Genomic DNA, 20269 nt, shown 5'->3' with positions numbered 1-20269 from the left:
CCCCCTCCCCACACCCCCCACCTGCACACAAAACCTTTAGCCTCTCTGCCCCGGTTTTATTCCTCTCTTTGTTTTCCCCTCCCTATCTTCATGTCTGCCTCTGTGACGCTTTTATCTGACTCCCAATCACTTTCTCTGTTTGTCTTTTCCCCTTTCTCTCTTCGCCTGCTCGCCCTCTTCTTCAGTCGGGGATCCACGTGTCCGGCTCGGCGGACCGCCAGCTCATGTACTGCGAGGCCAAGATGGCGGCGCGTCCTTACCAGACAGTGAAGCAGCAGTGGTTCAGGTCTCTGCAGGAAACGGGCCTCGGCACTTGGGTCAAGAAACCGCCCGAGCAGGAACAGTTCCTGCTGTCGGTCTGAGAAGAAGTGTGTGTATGTGTGTGTGTGTGTGTGTGTGTGAGTGATAGAGAGAGTGTGTGTTTGTTTAATCTTTATTTTTTTAGGGTAAGATGACTCCATGCTCTTCACCAACACCCTGTTTCACGCTGATACACACCTTCATGCCTGAGAGTTTCCCAGTGCAACCTCTAAACTCACAGCTGTCACCATCACGTGTGTGTGTGTGTGTGTGTGTGTGTGTGTGTGTTTTTTTCTGGATGCACCGCCCATCCACCCCATACAAAAACGACAAGAGGGAAGGTCAACCGGACGAGCTGAAAGGAACAGGAAAATAAAAGGGACGGACTTTTTCTATGACTTGCCCTTCTTTAAACGCAAACACACACTCGAGTACCCCCCCCCCCCACCCCACACCCCTCCACCACCACCCCACCCCCCCACCCCCTTTTCTCCTCAGGTGTGGTTCAGCTGTCAAGGAAAAGGTGGGGTAACCTTGAGCAGAATGAAAGGCAGCCGCTATCTTGTCATCAGCTATTTCCGGGCCCCAAGGCTCCCGCTGAGGAGCAGAGCCACGGGGGAGAGAGAAAAAGAGAAAAAAGGCAGAGAGAGAGAGAGGTCCACGTCCAATTACCGGCCCTGTCATGGTGACGGGTGATAGAGGAAGAGGAAGGAGAAGCGATGGGAAGAGAGAGTGAGTGAGAAAAAGCGAAGGACAGGCAGGATTCAGACCGGCCCACCGTCTCACCTTCCCTCTCTCATTTCTATCTTCGTCCTCCTTCTCTGACTCACCCTTTGACTCCTGATTTCCTTCTCCTTTTGTCTCCATCCTTGCTTTTTTTTTTTTTCTCCTTTCTTCCCCCCACCTATTTCCCTCGCCTCCTCCTTTTTGTCACTCTCTCCTCTCCCCTCCCTGTCTGCCTTTCAAGCGCGGCAGAGTTTAACACGACACGGCGACAGGTTAATACACCCTCTTTTTTTTTTTTTCTCTCCCTCCCATCCTCACCCCACTGGGTAGAGAGAAGGAGAAGGCAAGGTACATAAACACAGCCATTACAGCTTGCCTAAGTACAAGTGGAGGTGATGATGGAGGTAAGGGAGTGGTTTCCTGTTTTTCCTTTTCTTTCACACCAGATTTATTTCTTGTCTTTTGACCTGGATGACCTCAGTTTTCTGCCTGTTACAGCCTGTTTCCATATATCTAAATCGAAGCTCATTGTTGCCAATAAGAGCAGGTTTCGGTCGTGACTCATTAGCGAGGACTTGTTGACCTGATCGACTTGTGCTCTCTCTCTCTCTCTCTCTTTCTGTGTGGTCATGACCACCCTGAACAGGTAATAGCTAAGGTGACGGAAAGTTTTGTAACCCCTCACCCCCTCCCCCGTCAGCTCTGTGGTTCGATTTGATTTTGAAACACACACATAAACACACACTGTCATGTACAAGTCAAAGATGACTAATCAGCATCCTGGATCAGTACCATGTAAATTTGTACCTCACACACTTTTTATGTCTTTGCATATATGTGTATGTGTGTGTATTTTTTTTTTTTTTACTCAGCTCAGTGTTTATATTCATTACCATCATGACCGTGTTGTTCTGTCACCCCTCTCTTTCTCTTTAAGGAATTTAGATGAGGCGACCAAACCGCCACCAGCATGGCTCAGTCAGCAGTAAAATCTGAGTAGTGAGAGTGACATCTAGTGGTGTTTTTCTGTTTCTGTGGCCTCTGCTCCCTCTGAGCCCCCCCCTACGTTCTTGGCAGCATTACCAGTGAGGATACAATATCAATCCAACTGTAGAATAAGATCAGTGTGAGTTAAAAGATGATGTGACACACAGACAGATTTACACAGGAACTGATCATTTGACCCACGTGTGACCTGCATCTGCATGTGTCTCTTGACCAAAAACAAAAGGATATCGACCAGTTAGTATTGCTATATTAGATGTTCTTTGTTTCTCAAAGTCTCAGAGTTTGCCGTCCACTAAAAAGATATGAGTGGGTGGGTCCGTCTTTTTAAAGATGCAGCACTAAAAATATTTCAGCATCCTGTGTTTCAGTGGAGTAGGAGTGAAAATTCATCAGATACAAAGTAAAACCACTGCCAGATTTAACATTAACAATAGCACTAGATACAGTTTATTATCAAAAGCGGCTAATGTACAAATGTATCAAATATTAGGCTTTTTTTTTTCTATTCTGGTAATCACTTAATTACATGCATGTTAGAACAAAAGACCATTTACGTTATAAATAAATGTTTGCTCTGAATAATGAGAGTAAACTAAAAAGAGTGTCCATGTGCCCAGAACGTGATCTAACATGAGACAGATCCTTTTTTTCCTCATTTTTGGTATTGATCCTGTTATTGAGTCTCAAAAAAAGATGGTATTGGTGGTATCAATATTTTAGGTTTTGGCCCACCCCCTCATTCTTTGAGTTTTTATGTCCCATGATGGCCTACATGCCATTTCAGAGGCTTTTTTGTTGGGATAAGAGCAAAATTCTGCAAGATATTTACTTTTTATGTCATGAAAATGACAAAATACAAAGATATTGACACAGTGTTCTGTGTGCTAGTGGCAGCTTTAATAAAAAAAAATCTTGAAACTTTTTAGGAACTCATCAGTTTGTTTACACCTGAAAATCCTAAATCTTTTCTCCCACAGTGGCAGAGATCAGATTTTGTGTAAATCTCGTGTGTGTATCAGAACCAGAGGGTGTATGTTTGTCTTTCATCTATATGTGGTGCAGAGTTTTATCATTTGGGCGTCATCCTAACGTCAGACTTGACATTGTTTATCGACACATTTCTCATTGCTTCACATCACATCTTGGGAGTGGCTGTATTAGCCGTCCCTGGTTACGAGAACACCTTGTGTCCTCGGCACCCATGACAACAGATTTGCAGATTTATTTTGAGAGATAATAAATATAAGGCATGTCTGAATGGCAATATTGTATCTATGAGTTTACATATGTAAAAAAAAAATGTACAAAAGATGTTGACAAAGATGTGAAAGAGATCCTAAAATGTCTAATTATGATGTAAATTAAAGTATATGAATAATTGCTGCTAAGGTCTGTAAATTGCACTTCAGTAACAAATAAAAGTGAATGTTTGTACTGTATATGTGAATAAAACCACAAAATCTTGTAATTTTATCTTGGCTTGATTGTTTTTTGATTAATTATATGTTAATGTCAATTTATATGTCATTTCAGAGTGATAGATAACACAGTATTGTATCTGGACTCATAAGTAATATACCATTTCCACTGTGTCAGCTTCATGATCAGCTGTCTATAGCCAGCGCCGGGCCTCAGGAGCATCCACACTAATATTAAAGAGGCCTCCCTTCTCCCGTCTCTCCCAGGGGAAATCCGTGAGGAAATGGTTATCTCTGTTAGGCTCGGTGGCAGGTGTCATACAGACTAGCCACAAAATTAGCCTGGAGGAAGAATGAAGCGAGGAAGAAGAGAAGAGGGAGGGAGGGGGGTGGGTTCAAGGTGTGCCTCCTCAGCAGCATCCACCCTTCCCCCCCTAAGGCCACGGAGTCGGCTGTGCGCTCTACAATAAACATCATAATTGACAATTTGCTCCAGTGGCTGGTCACGGCCAGCCAGCCATAATCTAATGGACGAGGCCAGAGAGGTAAAACGCCACCGAATATTATCTCTCCCAGTGTCACGCTGCTCCTCAATAAAACCCCAGAGCCGTAACACACTAAAAATGTCACTATTTCAACATGTAGGGTTAAAACCAACCTACTGCACTTACATAAGGATCATTTCTGCTTTTTGGTTTGGTCCATCTCAAATATGATGAATATTATTGAATTTAGTTCACATATTAACTGTGAAGGGCATCATTCATAATAAATAATACACATAAATAAGACATTATATTAAAACCCATAAACATTTTTGTGGCACCAAATGGTTCGTCTGAGGGTGCAAATGACAGCAAACATTGTAGCAGAGGTGGAAAGTAACAAAGTAGATTTACTAGTATTACCATTTAATCTTTTGTTATACTCCTTCACTACAGTTTTTTTTATAGTTACTAATTACTTACTAGATCAAAAGGTTACATAAAAACATAATTTTATGATACTGTTAAAGATTAAGCCAGGTGTTCTTAACTGTTTTGGCTCGTGGCCCCTTACACAAAAGCAGTGTCTTATTGGGGCCCCTCATCACATTAGAGTTGTTGTCTGAGTTGTTAGCAGTTAAGAGATGTTTCCCCTCTAAACTTCTTTTATTTAAATAACTATTTGAGGCCTAAATGATCCAATATTACACAAAACAATCTAAGATAGAGAAAATAAATGAAGCACAAGTTTTTCTTGTTTCTTACCCCATTAAAATGATCTCACGACCCCACAGATTCAACTTGTGACCCTTTGTAGGGGCCCAACCTTCAGGTTTGAAACTACTGGACTGAACTATTTAATACTAGTTTTGCCTCAACCAGCTGCAACAAGCTACCTAATCAATGCATCAATATTGCAATCTAATGATGTCATATATAATAATATACTTTTCTGCAGAAACACTTTACACTTTGCTGATTATACTTCTATTTTTTACTAAAGTAGTAGTTTTTACATTTTATGCAGGTATACAGGCACAGGTGTGTGTAATTAAGCGGCTAATTAGACATGAGCTACAATATCTTTATATATACAGAGGCAGTTTTACAGACATTAGAAATTACTCTGCACACGTCTTTAATTAAATATTCCTCCTCTTGCTGACGTACAAAAAAAAAAGTCAATTTATATGAACTTCAAAATCTTTTTCACAGACATTTTTAACTTAACACAATGGGAAAAGCACAGGTGTGAATAATAAAATGAAGGATGGGCTGGTTTAGTTTCAGGGCTGCCAATAGAAGAGAGCCATCGTTAATGTTATTAGTAACACCTGCGCTTCTCCTGCTATGACTAATGACTTCTACGACATGCGGTACAGTAGGAAGGACTGATTAACTACAACCTACCAACAGCAGGCTGGAGGAAAGACTACATCTGTGCTGGCTGCTGCAGGTGAGCTGCCCTTGAGCAAGGCACTGAAGCTGATTTGTTTAGACGCTATATATAAACTGAAATAGAAGATAAAAACCTTCCTTTATTTAATCAACCACTATATGTTAGGAAGACTGTAGCTGCCATATGGCCTCTTTAACCAAGAGGACTATTTAGCAACCAAACCTCACACTGACTAAAAATATTTAGTGTCATTACAGCCGTTGGTAAAGTAACAAAGTTCCTGTTCAGTAAAAATATTCACAGACCTTGGTTTGCTACTCATTAACACTAGACATCATTACTCCTACACAACAACCAGACTTACCTCCACACGAATAAAGTGGGATTTTCAAAATAATACACACATACAAAACAGTGTGAGGAGTTTGTGTTAAATAAGATGAAAAAGAGACACGAGAGACCAGAAAAAGGAAATCACACGTTTTATTGGAAAGTGTCAGAGAGCACGTACCCGTTACAATAAAGTATGCAAAGTAGATCACATAATGAAGTTGGAGGTGAATATGATTCGCCACAATGAAGCGAAGCCTATCCACTTTTTTTTTTTTTTTTTTAAAGCCCTCCAATCTGGCACCCAATAATTTAATGTATCAATCCAAAATCATATTTCCTCCGAGTTAGAATTCATATGTGGAGCGCAAATCGGACTTGCCTTTCTACCTGCAGATTAAAATGACATTGATACCAGTAGGTGTGAGATTGAGTTCCCTGAATGAAACAGGAGTAAAAATCCTATCTGCACTGTGCAGGGGAACACAATTAGTTATTTAACAAGCATTTGGGATAGTGCATTGATGCTCAGATGGATAAGGCTAATGCACCATTTTTTTCAATGCAATGGTAAGGCATTTCAATACATTTATTACATTTTAAGGTTCATGCTACTTCAAAATCCAGCCTGACTCTATTGTTGCTAGAAACAGCAGTAAAGTGTAGTTTGAAGCCAACTTTCGGGTGAGTTATGCATACCTATGTACACTGAGCTACATCTACACCAGTCACACGAGTACATAAAATCATTTTGGATTTACAGCACTGAAATAAGTTAAACATTTAACATCTGAGGACCAAAAAAACGACAGCATGACTTCATGTTTGGGATATTGCACAACTGTAACAAGATGCTTCTTGGAATTCGGTGAAGCCCAGTTCTAGACGAGCTTTAATTCTCAAACTTCAAGTCATATTCACTGATTACCAGGAAAGAAATGAGCTTCACTGTGAGCACCAGAAACACGGAGGATCTATGTTATTGCTTCTGTATTTGGATAAAAGGTGCAAGAGGTCGTACAAGGCTAAAGGTTGAAAGCAAAGTGTAAACACTAGAACTTCATATATCAACAGGCTGTTACCGAAGCACAGAAATGACCAGTAACCGACAAGTTCACTTGAGGATGACGACGTTACAGCAACACAGGGCTTTGAGTTGGCAACGAGCTGGAGGAGGGTGGGTGTGTAGTTCACTGACAGTAAGGAAACATGGGGGGCAGATTATGGCTAAAAGTAGCGACACCTACACCAGCAACAGACAGGGAATACTATTATCATGATTATGTTGAACACATCCAATTCACAGACCTCATTCACAGGATTTGTGAACAACAGAAGTGCAGTCGTTTTCCCGTTATTGCTATGCGCTTGACACTTTGCATCCTGACAGAAAGGCAGAATAGAGCAATACTTAAAAAAAAAAAAAAGAAACCTACTGTAAACATGGAACAAGGCAGAGTTACAGTATCATAAGTTTGAAATATTGACAACAAAACATGGAGGCTGGAGGTGAGTTGAAAGCATCGAAAGGTAATAGGCAAAGACTCAAATCTCATATTCTGTTTGAAGTATTTTAAGACAACTCAACGGTCGTTGCGAGACGACGAACCCGGCTGCCTGCGTGCTGCGCGGGGTGATCTGGCAGGCCTGAAAATGATATGTTTTGTTCCATGATGAGGAATATTCTAAGTTGGACTAAAAGGATAAAAACATTTCACAGAACCGACCGACCGAGCTCCAACCTCGAAAGCTGGACAACCGTAAGACACAAAGTCAGTTAACGAGCAACGACCTGCAACACAGGTCACTTAATCATCAGGCCACGATGTAATATGTACACAACTTCTTCTATCGTATTCTACAGACGTTCCTGGCCTTTATAATTGTTCTCTCACAACTTTACAAGTAACATTCGCACACAGAGTTGATCTACATGCAAGACCAACCATTCAGCAGTAACTAAACAACAGCAGCCTATGACTGTGGAGTCAAATATATATATATATATGTATATTTTGATATTAACATAGAGGGCTAGGAATGAATGGGTCAGCCTAGTCGTGTCACAATTCACAATCCATGCTAAATAAGTGAAAGGTTCAAATACAGAAGATCAGCTCTGTGGCCTCGCACATACTTGGAGTTTTTGTCAGTTTCTAAACATCAGGGAGATGTTGTGCAGAATAAAATAATCTAGGGGAATATACCATCAACCAGTGTTAATAGCTGCATTCTCAAAAGCAACACTAATGGTAATATGAACAATGTTTTTTTTGACACCTTTCGGCTCAGTTGCTTGAAAGCTGTGAAATAGATTAAACGCTTCCCGGGGTGAACGCTTCAAACGTACGAGCATGTGCGAGGCCGCAGGTTACAGTGTCTTTGTGTATCGTACTGTATATACATGGAGGGATTCTGATCAGTCTCCTACTTTATTGTGAGTTATCTGCGTTTTACGTGCGTCAGTGGCGTCACTTCTCCTGCAGCAGGGCGGGGATGTTGATGTTCCAGCCGATGGCCTGTCGGTCGAAGCCGCAGGTGAACAGGTTGCACGACTGGTTCTCTTCGTTCCATGCCGTGCAACACACCATGCGCCTGTGGCCCTGCACACACACAAACACACACACACATTTTTTAAATTTTTATGATGTTCATTGACTGATCAAATGCACACATTTCTGTCCAATTAACTCCCTTCCTTACCATTCTGTTGCTGCGTGGAAGTCTGGCCAGCCTCACTCCGCTCATGTCAAACAGTCGCACTTGTCGATTGTCGTGTGGCAGAGCGATGATCCTCTGGTTGGCAGAGACGCTTATCCTGAAAGATCAAATCGAGTTTGCAAGAATTTTGAATTTTTTATAGACTGATTTGCAGTTACAGCATGTCGTGTAATTCAAGCACAAGTTCTGCTTTCTAGTTTGCACACAGCTCCATATGCATAAACATTAGCGACGCAAACATCAGCTGTCCTCAGAATCTCTATTCCCTGCTGGCATTCAGGATAATTGCTGACGATTGTAATTGTACATTTTCATCACAGCAAATTGCGAGAAAAACATATCCTTGCCCTCTTTTGGGCTACATATGTTGGAAGCATGTTATTTTCAGACAAACAAATGCAACACAGAAGCCCCGGCAGGAGAGCTGATACTGGCTGATCATGAACACAGCAGGCAGAGCAGACTGGCCACAACACCCCTAATACCTTCCCTGTTTATTAATGAGCTGTGTTGTGTTGACATGCTGGAATAATATCAATCTGTGCTGATAGTTGCTAACTTTACCTTCGACTGCTTTCAGGACCAAAACCATTTGGAAAAATTACAAGTATTCAAAGAAATTCCATTCTTATCAGACTGGGGAAAATTTTTAAAGGAACAGTTTGACATTTATGGAAATACACTTGTTCACTTTCTTGCCAACAACAAGACTGATAGCTGATAACTGATAGTTTAGCATAAAGTCTAGAAACAGGGGAAAACAGCCAGCCTGGCTCTATCCACACCTCCAAACCTCTTTAATTAACACATTTTATTAATGTGTCTGACTGTTTCTTACAGTAGGTGGGAGCAGTCACTTCCTGGAGTCGAAAAAGCAAAAGCAGAAATTTCCCAACTATTCCTTTAAGTTTAAAAGAGAATTTAGACAACTTGGCACACAGCTATACTACCCACAAATTCATTTATATTCATGTGTAAAATGAATACAATTTATTTAAGAGTAATAAAATACATTACTCTTATTTAACCTAAGAGAGCATTTCTATTTTTTAAATTTTAATTCTAATTTTTTTTTCTTTACTATTTGAAAAAGTAAAAACCATTATAAACATGTTAAGTACTGATAAATTCTGCAAGACATGCAATTATTCAAACTACATGATATCCAGCTTCTCAACTGACATATATGACTAACCACATTATTTTTTATATTATTATATTATTATAATTTGCTTAATATCAATCAACTTTATTGTTTGTGTATTTTCTGTAATGAACTTACTGTCTACAGACTCACTCACTACTTTTTGAAGTTTAAATAACAAAAGGACCTCATCATCCTGTACACAGCTGTGGGCTCTGGCTCATCCTCTCATCCTTTCACCTACCTGTTCACAGCTGAGTCAGTGCGGATGGTTGCTATAGGCGACCTCATGTTCTTCAAATCCCACACCTTGACGGTGCGATCATCACTCCCTGAAACCACATTGTCACCCACCGTGAACACTGCAGACGTCACCGTGCTACAACAGAAGGACACACGGATGTTACACACGGATATGAAAAGAGAGCAGCAACATGTAATACTCTCCCTTTTGTGTTCAAACTGGAATTAAAGGAGATTCATTCAATGAAGGAGATTTATATTGTACTAATTGTACAGTTCAGTAAAAGGTTTTGGGAATGAATATGTATTTACAGTCAGTCTCATACACCTAAAAGATAAAACAGATCAATACATGCATCACAGTGATCTGTCGAGATAAGTTACAAGTGTTGACACAACTTTAATGTGAGTTCATCAGGTATGTCATTAGCATGTTGACACAGTACCGTTCCTGATGTAAAATGTGATTATCAGTTTTAATAAAAGTATCACTTTGTTATGAACCTGTAGAGAAGAGAGGGAGGTAGCATCACACCCGCGCTGTGTTCCTGTCATATGGGTGTAGTTGTCAGCGACTTGAGGGCTTAAATAATAGCTCAAAAATGTTCACACCATCACGTGTTATGAGCTGTCGAGATGTTGAAAGACGTTTTCTGCTTTGCCTACATTTAAGTCTCATGCGCTTAGAGGAACTGCAAGGATAGTTTTATCCTAAACATTCCTAAAACACATTCTACATTAAAATCCCATATCACCATATATATTGATCTAGTTACCTAAATACCTTTAACTATACCATCGACTACTCCATGTCTGAACTAACAGTAAACACCACTAAACCCTAAATTCCCAGAAAGCTGAAATTTCACTGAAAGCTGAAATGAACCCCTTCCATAAATGGGTATCTTAATATTTAAAATAATGAACTATATACTGTATTTATGATGGAAGTAAATGCTAAATATCATTTTATAACAACCTGGATAACATCTTTCAATAGTATTGTGGGAAAACGTACATGTGTGTTTCCCATGACATATATAACATATGATCAATATTTTTTATAATAATAATGGATTAAATGACTACTTGTCATGTGGAAGTGTTGCTTATAGTGTGAAACACAGAGTTTCATGGTGTCTTTCAGCCCATTGTTTTGGTTTTCAGACCCACAACTTGAAGTTTTGGTTCACTCTCACTGCTTTCAGCATCTTTTTAGGTGGCAGCAGGCAGTTGTTTTCAGCAAAAAAGCTCTAAAAGTCCACTGTACACTACCTGCCCAGCACCAGACAGCAGACATAGTTGGTGACTAGCTGCTAGCATTTAGCAGGGCTTGGTTGAGACCAAAACTGAGCTAAAAGGAGAGTGAATATTGGATTTACATTCAGAAAGTGGACAGAAACATGACATCCAATTAATGCTGATCTGTATCTGCTGGATGTGTAAAAAGGCAACAGTTTGCTGACAAGTTTGACATTTTTTTTTACATTTTAAGTTGGAAGTGTTGTATTTACGTCTTGTTTTTGCTGCTCCCACATGACCAAAAAGAAATCAAGTTATTGCAGGTTTAAAGAGTAGCAACAGCTCCAATCTTGATTTTGCTGACCTCCAGTAGTTCAAGTTCTTACTCTTGCAGTGGTCAGTACACTCTGACATCACTGCAGGTGTCGTTACAGATGTGAAAGAGCATCATATCATCACATCCACTTTTAACAGTAGCTGTGATCAAAACTTCTTTTTTCTTATTGCTGTCTTGCAGTATTTTACACGTAAGGTTGCTGAAGTGTCACTTTTGATACAATCGATAGGATAAAAAGATAAACGTTGCCAAATATACTGTATCTTTTGCTACATCATGCTATTACATTGGAGGCAGAAACGTTCTTTATATGCATACAGCATCCCTTCCCCTCCCTCGCCTTTTATCCAGCCAGCCGTGATGCACTGCTCCACATGATAGCACTGAGGTCAGGCCTAGCCATTCATTTAATAGACCTTTAATATTTCCAATCTATTACTGTATGTCAGTCGCTCCTGTGAGGGGTTTTTCTTCCTCCCTCCCTTTTTTTCCCTTCTGTTCATTCATGGAGGGAATTTTCAGATTCTTGATTAAAATTAGCGTTGTGTAGAGTCCCTTCACACACACACACACACAGAGCATTGTCTGGGGTTCCACTTCCAGTTTTTCTTCGCTAAAACTGGCTTCCCCCTTAATGCAAATTGACATGGCATTAAGGGCTAATTAGGGGACTAAACTTTGTCCTATTAGAGAGGCCGAGGCTCGTGCAGACTGCTGTATCGTAACAGGCACCTTCTGACATTGCAGGGTACAGCCCACCTGGGAATACACGAGGTGCAGACGGAGACGGAGAGGAAGAAAGGTAGGAGGTGTGTTAAGTGGGAGGTGTGTGTGGGGCGTAATCAGACAAGGTAATTGATTAAAAGGTTGATTAAGGTTAAAGGGTTTTCAGAATGGGTGTGAGGAGGGAGGGGAGTATTCAATGTTACTTAATGGCATCACTGCAGTGTCTCTGACAGCCAAGGTCGAGACTCTTGGAGACAGGAGAGTAGGGAGTGGAGAAGGAAGTAAGAGTGAGGAAGACGGACGTACAGAGGGAATCATGGGTCCTTTCTGCAGTCAGACAAGTTAAGGCGAGCTGAATGTATCTCTAACCATAAAACTCTGATATATCTTAGTCCTATAAAGGTGGCTTGCAGCTAACACTCTGAGGTTATATGTGGTTACATGTAGGGTAGAAGTGTTACAGTACGTCATCACAACCCAAGTCACACCTGTAGCAGCAGCTATAATTAAGCAGACTTTTTTTTTTAGTTTTTGTGCAAATATGGCTTGAAATTGCCACCTTTTTTCTTCATTTTTACACTCTTCATTACCTACATTTTTCACAAAACACGCAAACATAATACAATACAATTAACTTTAGTTCACCCACTGATGATGACTGTTTTTTTTTAATTGTTAAAAAGCGTATTGTGAGGGCAAATATCAGATGTGAGGTGAATGAAAAACTGCAGCCAGACCAGAGAGATTGTACAATAGTTCCTAATTAAATGAATCATCTGTATTGATATGTTTGTCTTTACTGCAGCAAGCCATGACTGCTGTCCATTTTAGGATTGTACATTAATGTAACTATTAGCAGGTTATTGAGAACAGGGCTCATACTGGACAGGTGCACACTGATGGTGAGAAAACCTGTGAAATTCAGTTTGAATTACTGAAGAATAAATGACAGAAACATAATGTCAGTGGACCGTTACGCTGACATAAGTCCTTAAACGTTTGACTGTCCTGATTTAAGCACTGATGAAGGGTCATTTTGGTGGCAGTGATGAACTCAGTGAATTTATTTAATAAACTTCTGTGCTGCACAGTATCAACTGATTGCGCTGTGTTCTTAGAATTATAAAAGTTTCAGAAAACGTGCTTCATCATTTGAGAAATTAGGCCTACGTTTCAAAAAACTGACTTAGAAAAATATCCAAATTCAAAGAAACACTTGCAGGCAGTGAGCAAAGACGCATCACAGTAGGACAGTTATTCGACATGTCTTTATGCCACATTTCCTTACGTTTTGTTATTTCTGTATGAACCAACACATTTCTATCATACTGTAGATAAATCTGATAGTTAAACTGAAATATTGGTTCTAGCACCGTGGCTCTGATGCGTACCCTCCTTCCTGGTGATGCTTCTAATGATGGATGTGTGAATTTATGAACATCTCACTCATTGTAAGTCACTCTGGATGAGAGCGTAAGCCAGATACCTAAATGGTAAAATGTAAATGAAACAATTCAGGTGAAGACGACTAAGAGGTTTTAAAGCACTCTATTATTTTGCTGTGCTGCTGCAAAGCTGACAGTCACTGAGAACTTGGTAAGTGCAGGTGTATTCCTCCAGAGACAGGACGTCAAATCTGCATACAGACACTTCCAGACATCGACGTGCATTTCTATCAAGAGCAATCTAATGTCTCCGAAAGCCGTCAGAAGAGACAAACGTGACAAGGCATTTCATTTGTAGAGCAAGTCCGCTGTCACTTCTCGTTTGCTCTCGGCTGTTTTGTTAACTCACGTGCAATCGTCATTACTCTGCAATTACGACAGGGTGGTGGGATAGCCGGTGTCTGCTGCACTTTTAGCTGCTGTGGTTCGCTGTCAGGGAGCGTTAACTGTAATTGCCGGTGAACGCGGTGGAAACGAGAGGCTGTCTCCCCTCAAGCTCTCAACCTCTTCTGCCTATTAAACCGCTCGCACTCTCTCCTCACCTCTGCTGTTTCCACAGGAGGGATGGGGAGATTATGCCACATCATTATGCAATATTGGAAATTCTGGAAAATTAGCGAGAGAAACGGCAGAGAGACGGCAACTTGATATTGTTGAAGCAAAACAAAAACATGCTCACAAGTGTAGGATAAGGAACCCAGGAACAGAGGAAAAGTTTGATTCTTTCAAAAACATTATGAGTAAGAGCTGTTCAAAAATGACATTTTCATTGACTAGAGTTAGAGTCTTGGCCCCTCGTTGCATTCTTGACTCGTTTTTGATAACATTCATACATGAATTCATTGATTCTGTCGGCCGTAACTTGTTCATTTAATTGTCCTATTCATTCATGCATTTGTTCATTCATTTTAATAGTATATATGAACATATGCTTAGTGTTTCCCTGTGCTTCCCTATTCCTCAGCAGTTCGGTATTTCTATTCCTTTATATCAGAAGATGGAGCTCACTATATTCAGAGTTCATGACTTTCAGATAGAAGACTGGCTAATTTCATTTAATTATTTTTCCTCCTAATTCATTAATGAACTAGGTATTAATTCATTCATCAATGGAGGTAGTGTCCCTAACTTTATGAGTGTATAATATTAATTTCAAGTGTAGTGTTTAAGAAAGTGGAAAAAGTTCCCAAATACACACAAAACAATATTCCACATTTTCCCCTTTAAGACATACCTTTATCATCATGTCCACAAACTCACACAATATACACGCCCCACATTCAAACCACATAACTGCAAACTAATAGTGAGCAATATATTAGATGCTGTTTTGATGTAAGACATTAGATAGGATATAAATGACTGAACTAAAGCTACAACAACTAGTCAATGAATCAGTCAGTGAGTAGACTGACAGGAAATGAATCTGCAACTATTTATTGATTTAGTCATTTTTAAGCAAAAAATGCCAAATGTGATGCTTCCACATATGTGAGAATGATGCCTTTTCCTCGTCTTACATTAAAATAAATGGAACATCTTTGGGTTTTGGACACTTGGTTGGACAAAACTAAACCATGAAGATGACTTCTGAGGCTGTGGTATATAGTGAAGGACATTTTTCATCGTTTTATGGTGTTTGGTAGACAAACGGATTCATCTGCAGCTGAATCGATAATGAAAATAATCGTTAGCTGCAGCTTTAGACGGGACAATGTTAAGCTACTTAAAGTTTGGTTTTCTCCTCACTCAAATTTCAAGTGTCAAGTAGCAGAACAACTCTTTCTCAAAAGTACTACAGCTAAACAGTAATCAACATCTTCAAGTTTTTTCTAAGTGGTTTTTAGGCTAGATAGCAGAAGTTTGGAGAATCATTACATTTGCCTTAAAGTTTGTGTAAGTTTGTTGCTCGGGATGCACCGTGGAAGTACGAGGAAGGAAGTCAACGACTATCGATCGTTTGGGAAGGGAACGAGGATGGAGGGAAGGAAAGGAAAGGAGGAGGGCTGTTGTTAACTGTGAAACGCTGGAGCTTAATCTCATTACACCAATTGTCTATGGGAGAGAATTACAGTAGGTTCTGCAGGAATTATACATGTTGGGGTCGTACATAATGAGCTCTCCGTAATCCCCCCACTTGCAATTAAATGCTGCCAGTGAGTACCAGCCAGCCAGTACACACATGTAGACATAAACACACACACACACACACACACTCTTCTTCCGCCTGTTAAAGAGCGCTGCCATTGAAAGCCACAGACAAGCCTGACAGTCATCGTTTTGAAATGAGCGGCTGCAATTGAGTGTTAACAGCGAGCGGAGTGCCAAATTACACAGAGTGGGGGATTAACGCAGAAACGGACAGATAAATGAACAGGAGAGCGAGGGAGGAGAGAGAGAGAGAGGTAGAAAGAGAAAGAGAGGGGAGAAAGAGGAGCAAAGCGTCTAAGTGAGGAGAAGTGCTCAGTAATAAATGAGAGGCAAGTGGAGGATTTGGCTTAGAGCAATAGCCAAATCAATGTGGCACTGTAAAAAGGAAAAAAAAAAAAAAAAAAAGGAGACAGTGCTGGAGGGATTCACAGACCAGAGAGAAGCTACAGCTCCACCCGGTGGGCCAAATTAAGACTGCGACATGTGGCCATCAGTCAAACTGTTGAACATTCAAGTATCAATTTGTGTGTGTGTGTGTGTGTGTGTTTGTATGAGAGAGAGAGACTGACTCAGTGTGTCCCTGGAAGACGTTGACAGAGTGGATGGACGGGTCTCTGAAGTCCCACAGTCTGAAGGTGGTGTCCCTGGACGAGGTGACCACCAGACGCTGGGTGGGGTGGGTACAGCAGTGGGTCAGCTCCTGGTCATGGCCTGCACACACACAGACACATAAATACATGATAGTATTCACCACTAGAGTTATGAACATCATTAAACAGCTGCTGCGGGAAGATAACTGCAAAAGCACTTAAGTGAGGTGAAAGAAGAAAAACTGATTTTGTCATGGGTGCAGATTTCGTGTGGGTCTGCTCATCTCCTTGTCAGTGACAACTCCACACACAAACAAACAGCAGGTTAACTGCCACACATTTGTCTCAAGTGTTGAAAATAATGATGTCTCATTGTTTAAAGTACCAGAAGAAGAGGCACAAAATGACAAATTGTTCCGACTCCTGCGGCACAGTCTGCTTAGACTATATTTACTTGATTGTGTAGTGTTAGATTACGTAGAGAAATAGATTTCTTCCTGTTTAGTTTGAGGGAAAACATCAGCCAATTTTGTTTAAAGCTGTTCCATAAAATAAACAGTTTTCAGTTCAGGTACCTCTTCACTCAAACTTGGAAGTTTCTGGTTTTTAGAAACTGCTCTGGATAATGTTATGTGTATCGAGGGAAATATGGGCTTTTTTTTAGGGATTGAACTAGAATTACTGGTGAGTTTCAAACACTGGAACATATTGATACAAATACACAAATTCCAAAATGTACGTCTGCTGTGTCAGCAGAAGAATATTATGGCAGAACAAATAAAAAAAACATGCAAATTATCCCCAAAAAATCAAATCACATTGTAAATATAAAGATACCAGATTAGGGTCACCAGACGTCCCAAAAAATTTGGGACAGTTCTGAATCCCAAATCCTGTCCTGTTTGTCCTGAAAATGAACCGTTTAGATATATGAAGAAGCTAAAACGAGAGCTGTCTGTATGCTGTGAGACTCGACTTGACTTGAGACTTGAAGGCAAAAATGCTGAGGAGACCTTTCAGACCTGACTTGGTGACACAGGAATATTGAAAAATGCTGCACTGAAGGTATTGTGTCTTTTGGAGCGCTGCCAAATTGTCATGAATAATTAATAACATAACGGAGATAAGCGCAACAAGCTGCTGCTGTCACCTGGAGAAAATGTAGAAGACTCTAAATTCAAATGAGAGGAGCTTTTCATTAAATTATCAATTAGTCTACATGAAGTAGTAGCTCAATAGTTTTTTTTTACTCTCTGAATCTGTGAAAATATTCTGTTCAAATCTCTTATGTAGGCTATAACTCCTGATTTTAGTTATTTAAAAATATCCAGTTTGTTTTTGTAAAATAATTAATTATTACTGATGTGTTTTCACTAGTCTACCACACTGATTAAGCTATCATAAATAACATTGTTGATGTCATTTGACCTGTTTTAAAGCAGATGATGGGGAGTGCAGCCGTGAGAGGGATTTGTGATAAAAATATCTTAATGTGTTTGTAAGCTCCTAAAGCTTAATGACAATCTCAGCAGCTGAAAATGTGTTTAAAATGACTGTAACATACCTGTCACCTGTGCATTACGGTTCATGCATCATGTAAACATTCATATCATCCTCACAACCAATCGATCTCTCTCTATTTGATCCATTTGTACAAACCGATGTTCTTCAGGAGGCCACACCTACCCCAACTCCCCTGTCCCGAATTTCACTCATTCTCATCCGGTCACCCTACACCAGATAAACATTATGATGTCTGCATACCAGTGAGTGTGTGCACCAGCTCAGATGTCTCCACCTCGTACAGGTTGGCAGCGCGATCCCAGGAAGCTGTCACCACTTGTCGGCCGCCCACCAACCAGTCCGCTGCGATGACAACACCCTGGTGGCTCTTCAGGGTTGCGGTGGCGACCCGGACGGTGGGGACCTCGCAAGGGCCCTCGCCGTCCACCTCGCCTTCTTCTCTGTCCGATGAGTCCTGGTCGTCATCACAGGGAGCCTATGAGAGCACAAAGAATAGTTCAGTCGGTCAGTGCGCTGGTGATTCATTTACCAAAAACTGGATCAATAAGGAGGTCTAACTAACAAAAAGTGAGAAAAAGCATGAGTAACAAGTGAGATAATTGAGAGATTTTCATGGCAGTAGACCTGGAAACCAGCATGAAACAAGTAGAGAAATTGTGAGATTACTTGTAAAGTGACTTAATTTTTAATATTCACTGACTCTGAAAACTCCTTGTTACGAATACATGTCTCAAAACTCCATGAGATTCCAGCATATTCCAGCAGTAACAGCACAAAGCTACTCACACTGACATCTGGTGGTGGCTGTGGGGCAGGAAGCTGCACCATGTAGCGCCAGATGTGAGCCGTCTGGTCCCCGGAGGCTGCGGCAACACAAGCACACATCAACAAACATGTAGATCTACTCAAAATCAACTACTGGAGGCAACGGCGGCAGGGGAAAGACGGTCAAATAATCATAAGGAGAAAGAAATATTAAATGTAGCCGATGCAATAAAATAAACACGTGCGTTTAAATACCTGTGAGGGCCATCTGCTCTGTGGGGTGGAACTTGATGGAGTTGACTGTGGGAGAGACAACAACTGATAAGATAACAAGACATATATATATATATATATATATATATATATAGACATATATCAAACATTCCTATTATCACACTAAGTGAGCAAATATTGACAGAGACACTCCTTGATCCAACAGTGACTGATTATTAATGCTGTAAATAGCATTTTGACATGTCTACATGGTTCTACACTAGTGCTGGGCGGTGTGACCGAAAATTTGTATCACAGTATTTTTTAAGATTTGTGCGGCTTCACGGTACATCATGTTTTTTTTTGTTTGGTTTTTTGCATGACTGGGCCTTTATATAGATTTATAGAGGCTTATTCTACTGTCAGGAGTACATAGAGTTTACATGAATCACTTCAAAAGTTTGTTTCAGAGTCTGTATGACAGTAAACACAGGAACTGGCTGCCTGTAGCAGCATTATGGATAACTGCATAGAGATCTATATCTGGGACAGTTTGCCAACTAACCAAACCACCCACATATTCATCCACTCACAGTGGTTTGTTTACATGTATCAGGCTGACACCACGGTTAGACTGTAAGGAAAAAAACTAAGTGCAGTGACGGATTATCCCGTGGACTATTATGAGGACGATTATGAGTCATTTCACTTTGACTGGCCAAGCCTATTTATTTGAGCCGGAGTACACAGAGAGGAGATAAAATAACTGGAAGAAGAAAAACAAAGAACAGAGGCAGAAGGGCAACAGGACAGTCCGGAAAGTCAACATACAGTAATGATAGTAACTGCTGATGTTCCTGCAGTCACCCTCCTGAAGAGTGAAGAGGAAACTTTTTGCAGTGGGACCTTTTGCTGCCAGACTTGGAAAATCTACAAGTGTCCACGGACAAGACTAATCCAAGCTGTGTAACCACTAAACATGGACACTGGATGAATCTTTATACCGCCCAGCACTATTCTACACAAATACAATGATAAAAGTTTTTTATTACCTGATCCCACGTGTCCGGCATACCTTAGCAGACATTTGCCAGTCTCTATACTCCACAGCAGAGCTGAGTGGTCTGTTAAATGAGAGCAGGGGTGGACAATATATCACATCAAGTAACTGGAGGCTGACTTCTTTATCACCTAATGATTTACTAAAGTACTGTATTTACATCGTGTGCTACCAGGTTGGATCTCTTGTTTCACCTCGTACCATAAAACAATCCAGAAATGTTCCACTGAGCCCAACTTTTTTAGAGTTTCTAGCAATGGCAGACGATGGAAATAAAAACAGATTGAACATGTTTATCATCTCCTCTAAGAATCAACTGACATGCTGTAAGTTTACAGCAACTCTTGCCTGGAGAAATAAATATGAGCAGTGACAATAATAGTGTTGTGTAACAAATGCCATCAATCATCAAAACAATGTTGTACTTTTCTGGAAATTGCAC

At 40.5% G+C, this 20269-nt stretch overlaps 2 protein-coding genes across 21 annotated transcripts in view; one reads left to right on the top strand and one right to left on the bottom strand.

Moving 5' to 3' along the window:
• Positions 1-12655, top strand: part of adarb2 (adenosine deaminase RNA specific B2 (inactive)) — a 385455-nt gene extending 372800 nt beyond the window's left edge. For 16 of the 18 annotated variants that reach the window (XM_042400119.1, XM_042400109.1, XM_042400114.1 and 13 more), the window contains one exon: positions 186-736. In XM_042400119.1, coding sequence (XP_042256053.1) covers positions 186-362 — 177 coding nt within the window. In that variant the 3' untranslated portion in view covers positions 363-736. Of the gene's footprint in view, positions 1-185; positions 737-1963; positions 3508-12100 lie in introns of those variants that run through there. The other 2 variants (XM_042400108.1, XM_042400124.1) reach the window with 2 other exon arrangements.
• The window catches only part of LOC121888523 (WD repeat-containing protein 37-like), a 25852-nt gene continuing 11386 nt past the window's right edge, over positions 5804-20269 (bottom strand). For all 3 annotated transcript variants that reach the window (XM_042400127.1, XM_042400126.1, XM_042400128.1), the window contains 8 exons: positions 19820-19891; positions 18810-18854; positions 18576-18652; positions 18030-18264; positions 16245-16386; positions 9776-9910; positions 8370-8484; positions 5804-8269 (listed from right to left, as the gene is read on the bottom strand). In XM_042400127.1, the coding sequence (XP_042256061.1) occupies positions 8138-8269; positions 8370-8484; positions 9776-9910; positions 16245-16386; positions 18030-18264; positions 18576-18652; positions 18810-18854; positions 19820-19891 (953 nt within the window). In that variant the 3' untranslated portion in view covers positions 5804-8137. The remainder of the gene's footprint in view (positions 8270-8369; positions 8485-9775; positions 9911-16244; positions 16387-18029; positions 18265-18575; positions 18653-18809; positions 18855-19819; positions 19892-20269) is intronic.

This window comes from Thunnus maccoyii, chromosome 21 (assembly GCF_910596095.1).
Source record: "Thunnus maccoyii chromosome 21, fThuMac1.1, whole genome shotgun sequence".
Taxonomy (NCBI): domain Eukaryota; kingdom Metazoa; phylum Chordata; class Actinopteri; order Scombriformes; family Scombridae; genus Thunnus; species Thunnus maccoyii.
This window is presented reverse-complemented; position numbering and strand designations above follow the sequence as displayed.